This window comes from Alosa sapidissima, chromosome 17, assembly GCF_018492685.1.
Source record: "Alosa sapidissima isolate fAloSap1 chromosome 17, fAloSap1.pri, whole genome shotgun sequence".
Classification (NCBI taxonomy): domain Eukaryota; kingdom Metazoa; phylum Chordata; class Actinopteri; order Clupeiformes; family Clupeidae; genus Alosa; species Alosa sapidissima.
Window position 1 is genome coordinate 3,581,775 of NC_055973.1, and position 22,899 is coordinate 3,604,673.

The following is a 22,899-nucleotide window of genomic DNA, read 5'->3' on the forward strand; positions in this document are numbered from 1 at the left end:
ACACTCTCTCTCTCTCTCTTTCCCTCCAGCGTGGGCCTCTGCACATTTTATTTAGAATACCTGGAGGTGCTGCAGGAGATTACTGTATGTCTGAGTGTGGGATATTGGATCAGGTTGCTGGAGGAGGCTTCGTCTCTGGGACTGATTGCATTGCGGTGCTGGTTCCATGCCCTTGTGGCCTGTGCAGATGAGACACTACATATGCAGTGCAGTGCTGCTTTGCCAAGAGATGGTCAGCATGAATGGTGGGCATCTATATCCTTGCATGCTATATCTACGTAAGGAAAATGGCAACTGTAAATACACTAGGAAGTGAAGGAAATGCAAAGAAGAAAATTGTCTTTTGTCTTCATGCATGCAGTTGAACACTCACTCTTTCTTTCACACATACACCCAAGCACATATATAGAGATAAACACACACACACACACACACACACACACACACACACACACACACACACACACACACAGACACACACACACACACACACACACACACACACACACACACACACACACACAAACACACTTTTTGCCAGATAAGCCCAAACCAAACAGAGTTGCTGTTGCAATGCCTGCTCCATTATTGGATTATAAAGCAAGGCGACATCTCCATTACTGCATCTCCAATCTGTCCTGCAGTCATAAACTGAGCGAGGTTGCAGGAGATAGCAGGGCCAGCCCTGGTCCTCTCCACTGCTGTAAAATGGCTCAGCAAGCACACTTGTCCATGTCAGTGAGGAGTACACATTGAATTTATATACCCACTCTGCACTTTCCTTGGAATTAATCGCAGTGCTATGCACCTAAAGTGAATAAAGGATCACTAAAATGAGTAAACATCTCTGACATGTGTAAAACAACCAAGGCCAATATGAAATTTCAATATAATTTCTTGCTGTTCCTAATAAATGGCTTCAGGAAAGGACTTTTGGGTTTTGTTGACACAGATAAATGGATTTACATGACTCTGGGAAAAGTGGTAATGGTGATTGTAAGAGACCTGTAGAATGGCTTTAGAGTGATATGTAACATACTGGTATAGCATGTAGGGAGCCCATGCTGTTTGTACATAGATGTGGATTTGGATTCATGAATTTGATAACATGTCACTCGTGGAAGGTGATAAAATAATATTATATTGAAAAAAAGTTTAAAAAAAAAGAACTAGACTAGACCAGTCCCAGTATTTGGTTATTTTACAGTTTGTATAAGCCATGCATTTCATTAAAGCAAAATAAAAAGATAGTTTGCTCCATTCCCTCCAAAAAAAGCAAAAAGCAGAATACAATCCAATTTTTGTTTTTTTTAGAGGAACAGGGTTTTCAGCATAAAACATAATTTCTATGGTAATTCCTCTTTTTTGCCTAATCTCATTGGCCTATTGAGCAGGCGATGCCATTTCCTGTTCTTTCTCCAGCCTGCTGCCTACCTTGCCCTCTCTGCTGCATATGTTTTACAATAGCTGTTTCTTGCAGCCAAATGAAAGCTGACAAACTCATCTTCTCAACTGGTGTGGGGAGCATTATGCTATTATTTATCATGACAAAAGGCATCAGAGAGATATAAATAGAGGGAGTTCCAAAGAAATGGAATGGGAGAAAAGGCCAGTATTGGTTTCCCGCATCTGTGGTTTCCATCTCTGTTAACTGACCCCAAGGCATCTGCTGCCACCGCCACTCCGCCATTTTGGCTTGAGCCAGTCCACACGAAGTGGTCACAATGTAACCACATTATCCACCCAGAGTGGATGGACTAAACTCACGGTGACCCTCTTCCACACCCTATCTGATCAATGTCCCCTGCAGTGGGTTTGGATCTGTGCTGCTGGAAAGTCCTTCCAGGCCAACTCAAATCCAGTTTGTCAGGGCTATTGAATTGCCGATATGAGCAAAGAAAAAGGGAATGAAATGTAATACTCTCAGCCAAGTCGGCCAGGCAAAGGTGAGCCTAGCTAGCTCCCCTCTCCCCCCTCCTCCTTCTCCTCCTCCTCCTCCTCCTCCTCCTCCGCCCCCAACTTCACTTGAAGGACCTCCATTATTACATAGCCTGAGGTTATAATCCAAACACTCCACATTTATGCAAAAACCCAGCATGGCCTTTATTAGTGCTAATTCTCCTCACATTGCCTCAGTCGGCAGACACTTGCATTATTCACATTCTAAGCCCCAAAATGCATTCATTAGATATGTGTTGGCAATATGAGTTATGGGCAAAGACTCAGTGGCACAGGATGCAATGTATAAGTGTGGTGGGCTTTTTACAGGCTTGTTAGTCAGTCTATCAACACTACATGGTTTTGCGCTCTCTCTCCCTCTCTCTCTCTCTCTCTCTCTCTCTCTCTCTGTGTGTGTGTGTGTGTGTGTGTGTGTGTGTGTGTGTGTTAGAGGAGTAATGGTTAGGGTGATGGTGGAGAGCGATATAGCAGTAGCATAATGCAAGGGATATGTAGGCAGGGGCTAAAAAATAAAAATCAACCTCCATTTAGCTGTTAGGAGCCCTCGCCATTTTAATGGATTGCTGCAATTTATTATGCATGAGAAGTGTGGTAAATAAAATAAACCTGTCTGTTACCAGTGAAGTAGGCCATTGCTCTCTCTCTCCCACTTTCCACTCTCTCTCCAGCCCTCTCCTGTCCTGCTTCGCCGCTAACAGCAGCCTCTGCCCCAGGCACCCACCAATCTATACGGGAGGAGGAATTGAGGGGGCGAACGTGCATCGCTGCCCAAATTGGGGAGGGGTGGGGGTTTGCACTGCGTTCTGTTTTGTGTATATAATCTTAAACACACGGGGGGTTTGCATGTACAGGCCTGAGCCATCAGCTCACAATTTAAAAGTCTGCTTCAAAGACTTTGTTTTAAAATGTGCCCTTATCTGCGTTGTAAATGATTCACCTACCTACCACCACATCAATTAGGTGTAGTGGAACACAAGCTTTACAGATCCTGGGGACAAAATGCATCACGCTTTTGACTGATGGAATTCCCCTACTGCACCTACAGCACAAGGGATTGAACACCTTTCCTGTGTTTGTCTGAAGCTACTCATAAACTTCTGTCTTAAGTTAATTATCTCTCACAGATCAAATGGTCTTTCCCACAGGATGAACTGATGGAAGTCTCACGTGTCCTCGTGTGTTGTGTGTGTCGTACGTGCGCCAGTCATAGCCGTGTGTAATCAGATCAGGGTGGGAATGCTGACGGAATGTTGGACTTCTGAAGGGTGGCCGTAGAGTGCATGTGACACGGGGTCAGTCACAAATCACTCCTGCGTGCCCATATGATTGTTCACACAGCCGCCAGACTCTCCGTTTCTGCTCCAGAATGGGACCAGAATTCTTTTAGTACGTGATGTGTGCTGTTATAAATAGATGTGTATGTATGTGTGTGTGTGTATGTGTGTGTGTGTGTGTTTGAGTGTGTGTGTGTGTGTGTGTGTGAGTGAGTGTGTGTTCATGTTCACCTGTGTGTGTGTGTGTATTTGTGCTTATATGGTGGCCCTGAGTGTTTTTTTCCACTTCAGCCCCTTGTGTTGCTACAAGTGACCATCTATTGTTTACTAAGTGGCACCCAAACGAGAGCAGAGGTTGCCCGCTGGCTCTGGGCATCTTGGCAAGGTCTTTAAGAATCTCCCTGCCCTGCCTGCCGGGAGAGTGAGCGTGGGCTTTAAGGACCAAACTCATTTCCTCAGCACTCTCTCTCTCCCCGTAGGCTTGACGTGCCCTTATTCTCTGTCCCAGCGGCCACAGGCCACCACCGTCCAATCCCGGTCAACCTATCAGTCATCGGCCCCCGTGGCACCATCCGCTAGGTGCTCATGACACAACAATGTGTCCACAATAGGTTAACAGCAGAGGCGCCAGCCCACTTGGTGTCCTTCAGCACATGTCGTCATTCAGCCTAGTCAGAGAGAGAGAGAAAAGGGGGAAAAAGCATGCCTTTGCCATGACAACAGGTCATTTATGCCCGCAGAGGAAGACAAACACAGAGTGTGTGTGTGTGTGTGTGTGTGTGTGTGCATGCATGAAGGGTGGTCCCCTGAGCCTCTCGGAAGGCTTGTTTCTCAGCCCAGCCCATGTCAGGTTGAACCAGAGGTCACCCCCCTGGTCACCCTCTGAGTCTGTTCCCTGACCTTCATTTCCTCCCTTATTTCCGCTCATTTGAAACATGCCCTGTCTTGTCCGCCCCGACGCCTCCAGTGTGAGGGCCCGTCAGAGACTAAGTGAAGCTGACGCGTCTCCAGCACACGGGAAGAGGAACAGCAGAAGAGTCAACTGTGTTTTGACGGAAACTGATATGTTAGTGAAAAAAAATAAAAAAATCCTCATATGAATTCATCTTTGATGGGGAAACAGAAGGGGGAAATAACACATCTCTTCTGACTGAACAGATGAATATTCTGGATGGAGATGGATGGCTAAGCGCCTCCTCTGTTGGGTGACACTTTCCCCACCTCTTTGTTCTGTTGCTATCTGCATGTTTTATCTTTCATGTAATGACGGCATAAATATTAGATGAGGGCCTGCATAAGCACATTCTCAGGAGGGCACTGGCGTGCGTGTGTGTGTGTGTGTGTGTGTGTGTGTGTGTGTGTGTGTGTGTGTGTCTGTGTGTCTCTGTGTGTCTGTGTGTGTGTGTGTGTAGCCTCAGAGACTGCTCATCTCATCTCTCTAGCACTGGAATGCTAATGCTAAAGACGTGTGTATGTGTGTATGTGTGTGTGTGTGTGTGTGTGTGTGTGTGTGTGTGTGTGTGTGTGTGTGTGTGTGTGTGTGTGTGCCCGTGTCCGTAGGTGTGGAAACAACGTACGCTTCGCCGCCCACAGTAGCTAAAGCGTCTGCTCTGACACGGATGGCGCTGTGATTGACAGCTCGTGCGCCATGCTGGTCGTGAACAGATGAAGGGGTGCCAGCTTTGCCAGACGGGCAAGATGAGTGGAATAGTGAGGGGTGGGGGAGGGCAAAACAGAAACATGGGGGTGTTGAGAGCTCGATGTGGCCCTTTCCTGGACATTTCTGTCTGTGTGTGGAGGGGGGATCAGCAGAGATTGCATGAATGGGATGTGGAAACTGAAGGTGTTCTTTCTCTTTGGTGGGGAGGGGCTCTTGTTTTTTTATTTAATTTCCTCTCCATGGCGGCGGAAGAGCCCTGTCTTTGTGGGGAGTGGGGGCCATTGTGTGGTGGAGCACTCTGTAAACGTAATTGAGTTTTGATTGTTGGGTTGTCATCCTTGTGCCACTTCCCCCTGCTCTGACAAGGGCCTTTGATGAGGATGAAAGCCGTGTCATTACGCAGATGGCTGTGTTGATATCTCACAAATACCCTTTTCTTATTCCGTGGGATATTAAAGGCAAGAAGGGTGTGGTGGTGTCTGTCTGTCGCTGTCACTTTCGTACGCTCTCTCTCTCTTTCTCTCCCTCTCTCTCTCTCTGTTTCTAGGTCTCCTCTGTCTCTCGTGCTCTGTCACACAGACACACACACAGACACACACACACACACACACACACACACACACACACACACACACACACACACACACACATACACAGAGACAGTAGAGTGAATCATATAATAACAGCGCAAAGTGACAGTAAAATCATACTGCTGTCAGTCAAGTCTCCCGTGTTAAACATAAAACGCAAAAGAAAAGAACTTGTTTTTTTCGTTGTTGTATTTTTTAGATGCTTCTTTTTATTCCAAAGCTTTTCCCTGCGCTGGCCAGAGTAAGATCCGATGGTCCCCACCTCACCATGACACATTTGCTTTTCAGTTTTTTCTGGTATTGCCACATGTTTGTGAGCGCACCACCATGCTAATCTGTCACTTGTTAGGGGACAAATGGGCACTTGCATGTTGTCGTCTTTTCTCTGCAGTGCATTTTACAATACATCGTAAATGCACCTGAGCGGTTCAAAATCGAGTGTCAAGTGCAGCAAATGTTTTTTTTTTTCCATTTGGAAGAATGAGCACATTGCTCATGACAAAGTGTTCCCCATGAACTCGTATCACACAAATGCGTACTGAGTACAATGCGTTTGCACATGGCATATTTTCTCCACCACTGTCAGCATATTGAAACTGATTAGTAAGAGGTGATAGGATTTCTGTAAACAGTACATCGAAAAGCTATTTTTTGAGAATAATCTGGGCCAAGAAAAGAGCATCTTTTGTTTTGAGGTACTTGTTCCCCCACGGGTTTCTTTTCGAGGTGATGTCGTGTCTTGAAGTGAATTCAAGCATTTCCACTCTCAAGCAGAACTTCACCCAAGACAATCCAGGCAATTGATGTAAGGGGCCGTGCACAGCTACTTGTTTCACTCGCTGAGGTGGATGACGAGACATCAATCTCTCTCCTTCTCAATCATACCCTCTCTCCTCTCAAAGTTTCTCTCTCCCTCTCTCTCCATTACTCTCTCACATTCACCTTCTCATCCTCCTCCTCCCACGCTGTCTCTCCCCTCACATTCTCACTCTGCCCCCCCCCGCCCCCTCCCCTCCATCTCCCTGCCACAGCAAAAGAAAAAAGAAAAGAAGAAGAAGAGGCTGTAGTCATGGCCGATTTGTTCCCCCTCATCTGGGACTAATACCTTTATTCTGCTCATGCATGCTGAGAGCATCAGCCACGGCCCTCTGTTAGCCTGCTTGAGGCTGCCGCTAGCGCACTGAGCATGCAGGTGCACGAGCCAAGCCACTGTTCTCCTTTGTACCCACATCTACTCGCAAGTCTGTTTTTTTTTTTTTTCTCAAAGCGACAATGGCGACGCTGTCCTTTCGACTTCTTCTTGGGCCCCGTGTTTCGGGTGGACAATGGCGCCTATCTGATTTTTGACGACAACGAAAAAGGTTACGGTCCATTAGCGTCTGCGCGGGAAAAAGAACGGCAGAAACGTGGCGGTAATAACAGGGAACGTGTCTTAAATGTCAAGCCTTGGTGGCCGTTAATAGTTGACATCTAAATGTCAAATTAGAATGATTTGAGCACGATGGCGAGTCGACAGGCTCGTTGGTAATCTAGATACAGTGAGAGAATGGCAATGATGAGTGTGTGTGATAGGGGACCAACCACCCACACATAAACACACCCACACCCATACATACACACACCAAAACACCCACACATACACACTCATATGCACACACACACACACACACACGCACACACACACACACACACACACACACACACACACACACACACACACACACACACACACATAACCCTGTTGTGACCACCGATTCTTCTTGTCTAGTCTCCTAGATGCCTCCAGCACTGCCACTCACACACACACACACACACACACACACACACACACACACACATACACACACACACACATTTTGGGCTTATTAGGATCTTGTCACATCCATCTTGTGCAAAGGCTAAAAGCCATTATATGTCATCTGAGTGTCCACCTTCCCATTGCTGTAGGAGGTAGAGGGGAGGAATAAATGGAGCCTCTCTCCTCCGGCTCCGGCTACAATTTATCGTGGGCATCAATGCAAAGAAAGCCCCCCTCTGCCAAGGATTATGGGTAATGAGGAACATTTATCTCCTCCTTAGGATCGACCTTCACCTTTGACCCATTAGCAGTGGGTAAATGTGACTCAGGGTGGTCCGACACACCAGGCATACGTCCTGTCAAGACGTTCTGATTGCCCCCGTTTCATCACTCCACATGCTTGTACTTGTGCTCACTGTTGAAGCCTAACGGCCTCTTTGACAACACTCATCATGTTCAGGAGCATATTGAGGCACAGTTCATGTAGAGGTTGGGATGCACATACACATGCACGCGCATGGTGGGTCACACACACATACACACACACATACACACACACACACACACACACACACACACACACACACACATACACACACGCACACACGCACAGACGTAACTACAGCAACTATGAATAGAAGTTGAAAATCCTGGAAGTGCAAGTGTCAGTCCTGGAAATATGAACATCTGATAAAGTCTCATGAGGTCTACATTTCAATCAGGACAACGTTCTGTTCATTGAACAGAAAGCTGATGCAGATGTTGAGCAGATTGTGCTTTTGTCCCATGCAGTATACCTGTGCTGATATTTATGTGGCCCTACCATGTCTATCTGTGCTTTTCCTCTGAGGCACCACAGTGACAGTGACACCCCACTCACACCACACACAGTGACACCCCACACACACACACACAGTGACACCCCACACACACCACACACAGTGACACCCCACACACACCACACGCAGTGACACCCCCACACACACCACACGCAGTGACACCCCACACACACCACACGCAGTGACACCCCACACACCCCACACACAGCGATGTGAGCAGTACACAACATCATTAGCCCTCACGGTCCAGGCCCCTTCTGTTCCCTATGCCACCCTCAGCTGAGCATGTGATTCTCCTCTGCACACAGATGTACTCTCTCTCTCTCTCTCTCTCTCTCTCGCTCTCTCTTTCTCTCTCTCTCTTTCTCTTTCTCTCTGTATCTCTCCATTTTTGTCTATTTCCCCTCTCTCTCTGTCTCTCTCCACCTCCCTCCCTTCCCTTCTCCCCCCCTCTTTACCATACCCTTCCAGCCCCTGACGTTCTCTCTCTCTCTCTCTCTCTCTCTCTCTCTCTCTCTCTCTCTCTCTCTCTCTCTCTCTCTCTCCATCTCCTCCTCACATCTCTCCCTCCCTCTTCTTTTCTCTGCCCCTCCTCCCCATATCTAGCCTCCTTATCTCTTTCTCTTTCCTTCTCTCTCTCTCTCCCTTCCTCAATCTCCTTTCCTGTCACTCTCCGCGCCTGTGTACATGTCCGTCGGTGTGTATGCGTCACCTCCAGAGAGAAGTGTGTGTGTGTGTGTTTGTGTGTGTGATTACTGTCAGGCAGCCAGGCAGCAATACGATGCGCTTTTAGCACGGGCACTGTTTACCCACCGAGACCCTGCAGATAGTTCCGCAAACACAAACCTGCCTTCTGACGCCCACTGGGGTGTGTTTGTGCATGTATGCGTGTGTGTGTGTGTGTGTGTGTGTGTGTGTGTGTGTGTGTGTGTGTGTGTGTGTGTGTGTGTATTTCTGTATGTGTCTGTGTGTATTGTCTAGAAGAGATAAGCACATGTAAAACCTGAGAAGAAAGCCATCTGATTGTGCTGTTTCTCCCATATCCACTGATCTTATTGTGTTTCATCCAAGGGCCTGTTTTGACTTGTTTGGAGTGAGATTGAAAACTTTCAGCTTATCAAATCATACATTATTCCATCTTTGATGCCGGTTGTGATATCCTACAGATGTGCTTTTGCGAGTCAGTGTGGGATTTGGTGATCAGTCAGTCAGGTGAATTCAGCCATCTCACACACAGGGGGGAATGTCCCTTGTAATCCCTGAGATGGCACTCTTGATGCTTCTGGTAATCCGGAGCACTCCCTGGTGATAAAAGGCATTCTTGTGTACAGCATGGGACCAGTCTGACTCATGCAGACACACACACACACACACACACACACACACACACACACACACACACACACACACACACACACACACACACACGTGCACCCACACACATGAATACCCAGACATATCCCCAACTGGTTCAGACCTCTCTCGATAACTGTTTAATCGTTTGCCATAATCTCTTGCCATTTATGACTGTGTGTGTGTGTGTGTGTGTGTGTGTGTGTGTGTGTGTGTGTGTGTGTGTGTGTGTGTGTGTGTGTGTGTGTGTGTGTGTGTGTGTGTGTGTGTGTGTGTGTAAGCATGCATGTGTGTGACAGTATCATGACCCAGCAGCTATTCCCTCTGTGCTGTCTTTGATTGCCTGCAATGAAGAAGTTTTGTGTCTTATCTCTGGTCCTGCAGTTCACTGGGGGGTTATTTGTTTATAGACCAGTGCAGAGCAGGGACTTTCTACCCTATGCAGGCCTTTCTGCGTTATCTGTGCCTCACACTCTCTCTGCCACTGATAGAGGCAAACCTTTAACTCCCCCCTCCCACTCCCCACCCCCAACCCTCCTATGCTTCACATTACTTCCAGCAACAGATAATCTGTGTAAATAAACAGTGATTTGTCTGCTGGAGTTTTACCCCTCTCTCTTAGAGTTTTTTTCGTCTCTCCCCCCCCCCCCACCCCCCCCCACCCACACACACACACACACACACACACACACACACACACACACACACACATACACACACACACCTACCTCACCGCCCAGCTCGAGCTAATCAATAGATTGTTAACAGTCTTTTCACTTTCTCACCATCAATTACAGTGGGCAGGGAGAGGTCGGAAAATCGATGCGTTAAAAATGAAATCCAGGTATCCGGACCGACAGCTGGATCAGGGGCCCGTGAAGTTTGAAGGGCAAATGGTTCCTCAGGGGGGAGAGGGAACAGAACGCAGGAGAACCGGGAGCAGAGATGATATCAAGGAAAGGGAATGGGGGCGGGGGGTGCAGGTGGATATCAGAAGGTCAGCTGATGTAGACTGTCACGGTTGTAGGTTGTGCTGCATCCACCTGAAATGACAGGAACCAGACCGAGGGTGTACTGAGTCTGCCGTCTCCTTCCGCATGCTCCGCCACCGGAATAATAACGTTTACCCACCTCGCTTGGTTTCATCTGAAGTGAAAATCTTTGAATATCTCAACAGAATAATAATAAAGAATAGTGTGTCTAAACACCTGTTTCAGCTTTTGATTAGTCAATGTGAATGAATGAGTCGTGATTGACTGCAATTTAACTGCCTAATTGCTCTCCAATTATGCATGGGCCTACATTAAGTTAAAAACTAGTTTGTTGTCACCTCTTAAGCGAGTGTGACTCTTAAGTGATAATTTTTTTCCATATTTTCTATGCAAATAGCCAGCGACCTTGTGCTCATTAGTGGTCACACAGCAGTTTACCTCACGGCTTGAAGGTCACGGCCTGTAAAGGTCAGAGTGCCCCCAAAGCCACCCAATGACTGCTTCCCTGCCCCAGGTGCTGTGGGCTGTTCAGGCAGTTTAAACATGTGGGGTGTGTCGGGACGTATTCCTTTATTGATTTGAGGAGGAACTAATGGGGTCAGTTATGTTCATGTGGAAATGATTTATGATTGTCTTCTTTGGAAGTTTTTTTTTTTTTTTTACTTTTTATTTTCATATATTTTTTTGCTAGTGCTTTACAATAGTATGCCATATGTCACTGTGTCACGATGAAAGCTCAATCTATGATTTGACAGTCAGGACCTTTACGGCGTTAACCTTCAAGGTTACAGAAATGGGAATCAAAGAAGATATACAGTTATGCTGGTAGCACAGTATGACTCCAGTGGACATCAAATGGACAACTTTATTTTTCTGACTGCAAATAAAATCAAGATGAATTAGATGCGAGGTGCATTCTCCAGTCTGAGTGAGCACTCAAACGAAGCCCTAAGTTGGATGTCTAGATTGTTAAACAAGTTCACTTTTTGTCTGCTGTCTGGTCTCCCATGTCCACCTCCATTACCCCTCCCCCCAGGTCTCTTCGTGCTCTTGCCTTGATTGTCACCTTTAAAGCACCAGGCGTTTCAAGTACTCACAAGCCCTTCTTCAGTCACCCTCGCGCCCCCCCCCCCCCCCCCCCCTTGAGGCTATTTGCTCTTTCCGTGCGACATCTCATTTAGAGACCTATGACATCATTGCATTTGAAAATGTGGCTTGAAAAAGGCACCATTATGGCTGACACTTTTACATTCGTTCAGGCTTATTGCCTGGCATAACTAGAGCTGTCTGCTGCATCATTTCATTCTTGCGACTTTTTTCCCCCTTCTTAACATACTGAGCATCGAACAGAGAGGGAATGCCAAGGCAAGGAAGGGGAATCCTAATAAAAGTTTTCCATTTGATACCTTTCAAATGGCCTAGCATTACAGGGACGTGTCGATTAGGGTAAAATTGAGCAGTCAACATACAAAAGAGATTGTGAGCACTCAGGTCTTTTGCTAAAGCACCGTGGGGTTTGTGTGTGTGTGTGTGTGTGTGTGTGTGTGTGTGTGTGTGTGTGTGTGTGTGTGTGTGTGTTTGTGTGTGTGTGTGTGTGTGTGTGTGTGTGTGTGTGTGTGTGTGAGTGTGCTGTACAAGGTGGTCTGACATTAAATAGCTTAGTCGGTGACAACCGATTTGACTCCATCTGTGGATGGGTGTGCTGTCAGAAGTCCCAGGCTTGAGTCTTGCTGCACTCCCAGTGTGTCAGGGTAGCTATTACAGCCAAGAGATATGACAGAGACATCCCAGAGTCCGAGCAGCACTGTTTTCCATTTGAATAAGATAGGGTGCACATGGCACTGCATAGGAGATACAGTACAGGGTGCAAATGGCACTGTATACTGCTCTGAGGAGATACAGTAGCCTATATGTGTTAAATGGTTGGAATGGAATGATATTACCTGGAAAATGGAGGATAGGTGGGAAAGAAATGCAATAATATGTAATATTTATTTCCTTTTCTTTCTGAGAATCATGCAGAGCTTGTTATGGCATTACATAATCTCTAATATAGATATTCATTGGTCTGTGTAGTTTGTACATACACATATTTAAAGGATTTGATATTGTTCTTGGTCTCTGTTCCTGCTGGATTTGTGCAGTTACAGCTGGAATATTGAGTGGACATTTATCTTGCATCAGTGTGACAACCATCTTCCCTCCAACAAACACTCACACACATGCGCGCGCACACATACTCTCTCTCTCTCTCTCTCTCACACACACACACACACACACACACACACACACACACACACACACACACATCGCCCACTTTATATTTCTCTGTGCCTGCCTACTGCATCCTGGACCATAGACTCCACTGTCATCACTCTGGAGTGCAGTTCTCGATGGTTGGTTTGACAGTATCAACAGTGTCTTTGGAGCGGCATCAAAGGCTGCGAGAACAAAAAGAGACATTGTTGCCGTTTCTGCTGAGCGCACCTGCTCCATGGCCTCCCCACACTCTTTCACTTTGGCGACTGTTGTGATGGAAACAATCACAAACCCCAAGGATGCCCTTAGCCGTCTCGAAAGATGTGTCCTCTCCAACTTGTAATGGTTGAAATAGGGCTTTTGTGTAAAGGGAAATTGCTTTCCTTTTTCAATATTGTGTGCAGAAGAAAATATCTACCTGGGCACTTCAAATTGGCATTGGTGTTATTTTGCTCTGAGGGATAAATCTTCAGTTGCAACTATTAAAATATTTCTTGTACACCTTGTCAGTTCAGGAATTTCATATGTCATGGATAATATGGATATATATTTTCTCATTTCAGTCCACCTATTTTTGGCCTATTTGCTATTAGCTCTGTTATCAATTATCAATGGTTCCTAACAAGGAAGAGCGAGTGGATAAGATGAATTTATTTAGCTGCACGCCAAGTAGTCACCCACCACATCAGACCTGAGTATCACGTGGAAACAACAGAAATCCCTACTCTGTTGATGATTTACAATAATTAAAAAAAAAAAAAACTTTAACTTTGGCTCAATGACCTCTTCCTTAAACTACATACAGTACTGTAGATTGCACCATATTAATTGGATCTGCTTTTCACAATGTGACCTGAATGTACTGTGGTCACTTATTAGCAGCCATATGCAGATGAACACTTTGATTCAGCTTCCTTGTGTCCTTGTGAACACTGCTTGCAGCACCCTTCTCATCTGTTTTTCTGTTGAGTTCTGTTGAGTTAAACCAATGGAGCTTCATTATAGGCCTGGTGATTAAAGGGTGTCTCCAGCCCTTTGTTTTACACTGCTGTCCCTCGAGCTCGGAATAAAGATAAAGACACAGTTAACAGGCGGATCCGCAGATACAGACACAAACCCAGAGAGTCGTCCACTCAGAGACATGCTGATTAAAAAAGACCAACTAGATAGAATCCCCGAAACAAGGAAAAGGGGAAATTAATGTTTCAATTTTGCTTTCCCCTCATCTCAAATATACACTGGATTAGAAGATACCATAGAAGTTGGTTGTTTTGTCTGGGTTTTTTTTATTAATTTTATTTATTTCATTTTTCTTTTTTTCTATTTCCAATGCTGTCTCTTGTACCTGTCGTTCCCATCCCGCTTTAGATGGGGTAAAACCAGCCTTGAGATGAGACTCGAGTGGTTTAGGTTGCCACTTAGCGCCAGCTAAAGAACTGACACATCAAACTGGCCGTCTGCAGCCTCGCCTCAGCCAATAGGTGCATGTGAATGAACAAGGGGTCAGCTGAACACTATAGCGGTTGAGGAGCAAACTCCTGAGAAATGGACTGTGAATTGAACCCGGGAATGGAAATTGATCCTATTACTGGGTTGCCTGTGCATCCCCAAGGGGAGATGGAAGAGTGCAGATGGAGAAGGCAACACGGCTCCCTGATTAGACGTGAAAGGAAGGGAGCCTTGGGCTGCGGTGCAGGCTCCAGGGTGTTCTCCATGGATCAGCGCTCGGCCCATCACAATTCATAGTCAGTGTAGAGGGATAGATGAGGTCTGCCTCCTGGATAACAGCATAGCAGGAGAGGTGGGTGTAAAAGGGGATAGGAGCAGTGGCTGGATTCATAGAGGATTCAGGGAGTGCTAAAAGTGATCATACTTAGAACCACTTTCTCATAGCATGGTTTGATGGAATAAGACAGCAGAGCATTTTAAAACTCTGCCAGGATGCTGGTGAAGCTTCAGTATTGATGTTGTTTGACACCTGTGTGCATTTTCTATCTGAAACATTTCTTTCATGCATGCATCCCCAATCCTCTCTCCTCAGATCCCATGCACGGGCCGCGCAAGCTGCAGGTGGTGGACATCAAGTCCAGGCAGATCACGCTCCGCTGGGAGCCCTTCGGCTACAACGTGACGCGCTGTCATAGCTACAACCTGACCGTGCAGTACCGGTACCAGGCGGCGGGCAAGGAGGAGACGCGCGAGGAGCTGTGCTACGACACCCTCAGCACCACCCCACAGCACACCATCCGCAACCTCTCCCCCTACACCAACGTCAGCGTCCGGCTGGTCCTGCACAACCGCGAGGGGGTCAAGGAGAGTGAGGAGATGGGGGTGCTCACTGATGAAGATGGTGGGTGGTGCAGTTTGTATTTCACACCAGTAATAAACACAAATACGGGGCAGTGTTCTAATCATTGCTCCTTTTTTTTCCAATATTAGCTGTGTTGATTATGTTGAGTTTCATTGGACATCTTGCCCCTTCAGCCCCTGAATTTTCAGACTAGGAATTTAAACAGTCAGCTTTATCTAGTTACAATGGCACTCGGCCACTGTCACCTTGAACTTCACCTCTCTAAAAACATAGCTACACCGTTGTTAGTTATTATACATTTATCTACAATAGCTCCTATTCAGATATAAAGTGGTATCTTTACATAGTGTTTATTTATTTCATTTGGCCTTACAAGTCAAGTGTGATAGAGCTATTTCAGTCCAACTTCTCTTAGATATTTCAAATAAACTGAAGTGTTTCTACAGTGATTTTTCTTGACGTTCAAGATAGTTTTGCTGATTGATAGACTGCTTGGCCCTTTTCCTTTGACTGTCGAAGTAAAAACCTTTTTTCTTCTTTTGCCATCAACCATTGGAACACTGTCCTTGATCGCAATATCAGTTTATTTCATGTGGAATATGAAGTGCTGCCAAAATGATGTTGGGTTGGAATTCACCTCCACTGAGTTCTGTAACTGGATAAGGAAAAAATGTTTTCGTAATGGTCTCTGGTAACCTTCATCAAAACGGTTTAAATAGAGGCAGTTCAGTGTCGACACTGGCCAAGGCTGCCACGAAAACAGACTTTGTTTTTTCCCCAGCCGAAGCAGGAGCTACGCTGGCTTAGTCCTCCCCTTTGACCCAGTGGTGGAGTACAGTCAGTTATTGCATCTCGTGCTGAATTCAAAACACAAAAAAGTGTTCAGAACATGATGTGCAAAACACAAGATGTTGTTGTTCTCCCATTCCATTTTATGGGAATATTGATTTCACGAAAGGGAAAGGTTTGTCTGGGGATGTGGTTGAAGATCAATATACCGGTAGACGTGATCAGCTGCCTGCTAAACACACACACAGACACGCACACAGACACACACACACACACACACACACACACACACACACACACACACACACACACACACATACACACACACACACACACACACACACAATATATGGCTTGTTTCTTGTCTTTATTTGTCCACTTGCTCTCTTTCAGTGCCTGGTCCTGTTCCCCTGGAGTCCATCCACGGAAGCACTTATGAGGAGAAGATCAACCTTAAATGGCAGGAGCCCATGCAGACGTACGGAATCATCAAGCAGTACGAGGTATGCATGTATGTGTGTGTGTGTGTGTGTGTGTGTGTGTGTGTGTGTGTGTGTGTGTGTGTGTGTGTGTGGGAGGGGTTGTTGGATTTGGGGCGTGTTTCTCTGCTTGGCCACCACACAGCCCAGCGCTGGCCATCCATCTTCCATCTCGAGGCGAGGACCGAGCTGCGCCATCTTTCATTCACCGCGGGGCTCTTAATTGACTAATAAATCTAACCCTAATAACCTTAAGCCCTGAATGCAGTGAGGCTTGTTAACACAATCTATTACAGGGGCTGAGGCAGGCAGATAGCGCTAATCCTGCACAAAGAACAAAGGCAGAGCATGTGGCTTGGGACGAAATCGCAAGAACTATATTATTATATATTACAGCATATTAAAACATTTCCTCATCATCCTCTGCGACGGTGAACAGTGAGTGCATGTGGATGCGTGCTTCTTGCAGCAGCAATCCTCTCGCAATGTGCAGAGGATTCATGCGATGACAGCGATGACATTCTGAAAGTTACTCTGGGTAAAAAGACTTCATGGGGGGGCTACAGTGGTAGGCTGACATCCTCTGTCTTTAACGGCAGGAATGTTCTAGACCAGGCTCAAATCTGTCTCAGTTCTTTCCCCCTGTAGTTAGAAGAGGGGTGGGGGTGTGTGAATGGGGTGGGTAAAAAAAGTTCAACTATTGAATGAACTTGGAAACTGTACCTCACTCGTGTTTTGTGGTTTGAGCGTGAAGCTTTTTCCACACTGCTCAGAATAGCCACTTAAGACATACCTGAGTATCACGGTCACAGACACGTTTCAGTGTCGGAATGCAGCGATTGCTTTTGCATGTACAGTCATGCTCGACACTCCGCAAGGCCGCTTTCAGTCCTCCAAAGATCAACAGCATTAAAAGTGGGAATATTTTTTGCCACAACTCGACCCAACAAAAAGTCACTGTTTTTGAGGTCTCACTAGACCTCGCTGAGCACTTCAAATTCAAACACACAAAAAAAAACCTCTGTTGATTCTCATTTGCATGGAAGGTTGCGGACGGCTCAGAAATCTGCACAATGCATTACACAAGCCCTTTTTGTGTGTGTGAGTGTGTGTGTGTGTGTGTGTGTGTGTGTGTGTATATGTGTGTGTGTGCAGTCAAAGAACCATTGTAGTAGAACTTCATTTGTAGGGGGGGAGGGGGGGGGGGGTCAGCAATTAAGCTGTCACATAGCACCATTATGAAATTACACTCTGTCATCTCCTCCCCCTGCGATGTCAGGGTGTCAGGATTATGATCTGCCACATTTTAAAAGGCAAAAAAGGGGAGCAAATCAAAGAGTTTCACTCTCATTAGTGGCTGATTGACTAAACAGCGTTTATTATTTTTTTCCGCTGTGGCATTATGCAAAAGCCCCAGGGACTGTTCAGGCCTTTGAAGGACCTTTTTGCTCCCAAACAGCCTTTGTTCCCGCCTCACTTTCAGCTTCCTCCGAGGGGCTTCACAAACAGGTGTATGTGTGTGTGTGTGTCTGTCTGTGTGTGTGTGTGTGTGTGTGTGTGTGTGTGTGTGTGTGTGTGTGTGTGTTTGTGTGTGTGTGATGAAGTTATATGAGTGCCGTAGATGCCGTAGGTGCCGTAGGTTGCTTTTTTATTTTCTTCCTCTTTCATTAGGTTTTCTGGTGCCCACATCTACCCCCCCAAAAAAGAAAACACACACACACACACACACACACACACACACACACACACACACACACACATCAGACACATACACATCAGACACGTTTACGTATATGCTGAAAAGCAAAATAGATATTCCTCTGCCATATGCTCAGGAGTGTTCAAGGCAGCCTCTTAAAGCAGGCCTTGATCTTCAGTTGTTGTGGTGGTGTGTGAGAAAGCTGTGTGAACTGCTTGTTTAATTGCATCTTTGATGTGGATACAAAATCGCACCTGTCTCTTGTTTCATCTTTATGTGTGCTAAATGGACCCATACAAGAAGTAGTGAGCAAAAACTTACACAAAACTGTTGACTCACAATTTTCTACTCCATGGCCCACTCGGAAACAATTTGACATCTTCAAGGAGGGACTATAACCTCTTCATGCAAGAAGCTAGATTTCTACCACTAGATCATTAGATCATTGCAGTGATATCCACCCATTGCACCATTCCGTTGTGGATACCAGTGTATATGGAACACTGGTAGGAGCCCTTGTATGTTCTACTTTGTGTGAAACTTGATGTGCTCTCCTTAACCAAGACCTGGGTTTTCCAGAATGATAACGTCTCATACCAGCCTGCCATGTGAAATCCTCTAGATACAAGGCTAAGATGAAAATGAATGGGGTGGGGTGGGGGGGTGGTGGTTATTATGGGATGGAGGGATGGGGAGGGGGGTAGAAGTGCTTCACACCTGAGGGGCCTGACTGGCGTCACTCTCGAGACTCCCCTTTGTGTGCTGTTAATTGGAATTAGAATGGAATTGCATTGGAGGGCCTGCTATTACTGGCAAAATGATTTATTTAAATGAAGCCCTTTCACAGAGCTGATAAAGTTACATTAAGGGAGGTGGAGAAGGGGGGGCAGTGGGGAGGGAATAGGAGGAGGTACTCACACACACACACACACACACACACACACACACACACATTGTATATAGAGTGAGAATCGCTCGAGTGCTTTTCCCTTTAGAATTCCCTCCCTGTAATCTTGTGCTCAAGTGGAGTGGGGGAGAGGCAATGAAATAAAACAACAGAGAGAGAGAGAGAGAGAGAGAGAGTCAGGGAGAGAAAATGAAAGAGAGCTAGAGAGAATGAAAGAGAGAGATAGATGGAGACAGAGTGAAGGAGAGAGAGTAGTCTGACAGCTGACTCCTTTTTCCCAAAGTAAGCGGAGGAGGATTTGAGCACTACTAGAGGAGAGTTTGTGTGAACATGCACCAGGCTGTGTTAAGACCGAGTCTGTTTATGGACAACGTCAGGGCAGACCGAGGTCCCCCATCTGTCAGACCATAGTTTCAAAAGCACACCATCATAAGAATCAAGTAGAATCAACATGTGTAATGAGTTAACAATCATCACAATAAGATGTTTATCTTCAATTACAGTATTCTTCAAAAGGCATTATCAGCTACAGACTGACACTAACCCTCTAGAGCTGTCATCCAGAGTACACATTCACTGTTGGAAGCATGCATGCCTTTGCTTGGCTGCAATAAGCAATGTTGGGAGGAATGGTAATTCCGGTACTTTTGGCAGTAACAGAAAATATAGCTAACTATCTATATTCTATAGATTAAAATGACTGAAATGTAGATGGGTTTGTTAATTGTAACCTCTATCTTGTGTGAACTATGAATGGACTTTGCTGAAGCGAAAACTCTGTGCATCCCCAGATCTTCTACAAGGCTGTTAGCTCCTTCGACACAGTGTTCAACCTGACCAACCAGAGCGGCAAGGTGCTGAAGTTCAGCAACGAGACGTCGCACACGTTCGAGGGGCTCTACCCCGGCTCCACCTACTCCTTTACCATCAGAGCCAGCACTGTCAAGGGCTTCGGGCCGCCAGCAATCGCCCAGTTCACAACCAAGATATCAGGTGAGGGCAGTTTAGGTGTGGTGTGTATGTATGTTTGTATGTTGTCATTGCTCTATTGGAGTTTGTGTGTGTGTGTGTGTGTGTGTGTGTGTGTGTGTGTGTGTGTGTGTGTGTCTGTGTGTCTGTGTGTGTGTATGTGTGTGTGTTTGCACGAGTGTGTATGTGTGCAGGAGTGTGTACGTACTGTATGTGTGTGTGTGTGTTCACATGCATGTCAGGTGTGTATGGATGTGTGTGAGAGCGTTTCCTGAGCCTCCACCTGCCTGTGTTTTGTGCAGCTCCGCTGATGCCCCCGTATGAGCTGGAGACGCCCCTCAATCAGACCGACAGCACCGTCACCGTACTCCTCAAGTCCGCCCAGAGCAGAGGCGCTCCCATCAGGTACGGCTCTGTCTCTCTGTCACACACACACACACATATACATGTACACATACACACACTCATCAAGTATGGCTCAGTCTCTCACACACACACACACAAATCCCATCTCAGTCTTTCTGTCTCTCTCTCTCTCTCTCTCTCTCTCTCTCTCTCTCTCTCTCTCTCACACACACACACACACACACACACACACACACACACACACACACACAAGGGCACACATGCACAAAAGCTCACACACAAATGCATGTACACTTACAAACACATCCCTATGCACACACACACATCTATGAACACATACTGTACCTATCAGACAGATGGTAGTTTCCCCTGACAACACCCTGTTGCACACAGTGTACACACACAAACAGACACACACAGACACACACAGATACACACAGACACACACACACACACACACACACACACACACACACACACACACACATGGTCCATCATCCTTTGTCTGGCCTGTGTGTGGAATGCGTGCCTTTGTGAGTCTGTGTCCTAATTGATTGTAATTGCTGTCCGAGGCTTTGTGCAGCGGTTACTGCTGCTTTTTGATCTGGATGCGCTCATGTGCGCCACATTTTTATCATGATCTTCACGTTTTATTGTTTGTGCATTTGATCCGTACGCTAGAGAGGTAGGGAGAGAGAAACAGAGAGAGTGAGAGAGAGAGAGACTCTTTGCCTTTTGAAGATAAGAACAAAGTGAGGCGTATTGCCAGGGAGTCCTGCTCCATCTTGTCCTCTTTTTCCTGCATCTTTCATGTTGCTAGGTACCCAGAGACACAGATTGTGGTCAAGAGTTTTTATCTGCCATCGAGTCCCCCCCCCCCTCTCTCTTAGAGTTTTTTTCGTGTCTCTCCCACCCCCCCCCCCCCCCCCCCCCCCCAAAACACACACACTATTTTTGTTTCATGCCCCCCACTGTAAATAGGCAGAAATGTGTTTTTGATGGGGAGAAATGTTTGTCTTTCATGTGCAGAATGGTGCCTGGGTCCGTCTGTTTTCCTCATTCCAAAACTGGATGGTTGAGAGATCAATCAATAGGGCTTGGCAGCCTCCCACCGCTTTTTCAACCTGCCCTGCTAACTGCTTTATCATTCTGCTCATTTGCAAACATTCACACTTTCACCCATAATTGTGTAATTTACTTGTCAAGATGGTGAGTGAGTGTGCTTGTGTGTGTGTATGTGTGTCTCTGTGTGTGTGTGTGTGTGTGTGTGTGTGTGTGTGTGTGTGTGTGTGTGTGTGTGTATGGATGTGTTTGTGCCTCTGTGTGTGTGTATGTTTGTGAGTGTTCACGCTTGTGTTGCATTGTGTTGTGAGTGTGCGTGTGCATATGCAAGGCCCTATAATGCCCAGACAAACACAAACAGAATGGAGATTATGGACAGGCAAACACCAAGCCGCCTGTCACAGCCAACACTGATGCCACACTGAAACAATATGTGCTGTTTTTAGTCTTTTTCCATCCCTCCCTCCCTCCCTCCCTCACTCCCAATTTCCTCTCCCTCTCCCTCCTACACTCACTCTCTCTTTCTTTTTCTCCCTAGCTCTTACTCTATCACTCTCTTTTCTCTCCCTCTTTTGTTTTCCGGGCCCTGCTGTGGACCCTCGCACAGTTTCCGAGTGACAGTTAAATGATCACACGCACTGCACTTATTTAATCATTCACAAAGGCTCCCCCGGCTCTCTCTCGGGGCCAACCGTCAGGCTAACAGCGAGAGCTGGCTTAGTGCTCTAATGATTCTGCCTCACCGCTAAGCAGGAACAGGGTCCACAGCCACACACAGCCAGCCAGCCAGCCAGCCAGTGCCAACGCTCAGAGCCCAGGTCACTGTAGCGCCACTGGACATCAGATGTTTCTGACCACCCCTGATGTTTACCATCACCACCTCTAATGCAACAGCACAGCAGTGAGACCTTTTAGAGTCATTAAATAGACTCTAATCGCTGGACATTTAACTGGCCTTTAACGAGGTGACAAGTGGTTATTAATTTCCCTTTACTAGAAGGCTACATGTATTCATTTTACCAGACCATCATGGAAAGTGAGTCTATAGTCTATAGCGCTGAGTCTTGATGGTGACTCTGAGGAGTGTTGAGTTTGGCAGACTTGTGTTTTGCTGGAGCTGAGCTCAGTGGAGCTGAGGGCTCAGGCGAGGCGGACAGTGAGATCTGGGCACTTTCTGGCCCCTGGTGTCCTGTCACTCTCCTTGGGCACTTTCTGGCCCCTGGTGTCCTGTCACTCTCCTTGGGCCGTGGCGATATGAATAAACCAACGTGTGACTTTGCACCTTTGCTTTGTCATGAAGAATTCAGCAGAGGACACAAGCAGGCCCCTTGTCTGGACTGGTTTTAATGGCTTAGCTGAGCAGAGTGACAAAACACATGGAGACCCATTTGCCCGTTGCCCTAAAGCCTTGCAAGAAATGGAGATGAGAGAAAGAGAGAGAGAGAGAAATGGAGAGAAGAATATCCATTTTCCATGTCTGTCACTTGTGCCAAGAACGTGAGCACTCTGATTCATCCCCTACCACCCCGACTGTGCCAACCTCCGGCTGAACAGTGAATGAAGAATTTAAACCGATGCCTTCAAGCGTGTGTT

General features: G+C 46.4%; 1 protein-coding gene across 12 annotated transcripts in view; it reads left to right on the forward strand.

Moving 5' to 3' along the window:
• The window catches only part of ptprma (protein tyrosine phosphatase receptor type Ma), a 190,291-nt gene that overhangs the window by 94,681 nt on the left and 72,711 nt on the right, over positions 1 to 22,899 (forward strand). For all 12 annotated transcript variants that reach the window (XM_042067078.1, XM_042067079.1, XM_042067081.1 and 9 more), the window contains exons 8-11: positions 14,766 to 15,074; positions 16,218 to 16,327; positions 19,701 to 19,902; positions 20,181 to 20,283. In XM_042067078.1, coding sequence (XP_041923012.1) covers positions 14,766 to 15,074; positions 16,218 to 16,327; positions 19,701 to 19,902; positions 20,181 to 20,283 — 724 coding nt within the window. The remainder of the gene's footprint in view (positions 1 to 14,765; positions 15,075 to 16,217; positions 16,328 to 19,700; positions 19,903 to 20,180; positions 20,284 to 22,899) is intronic.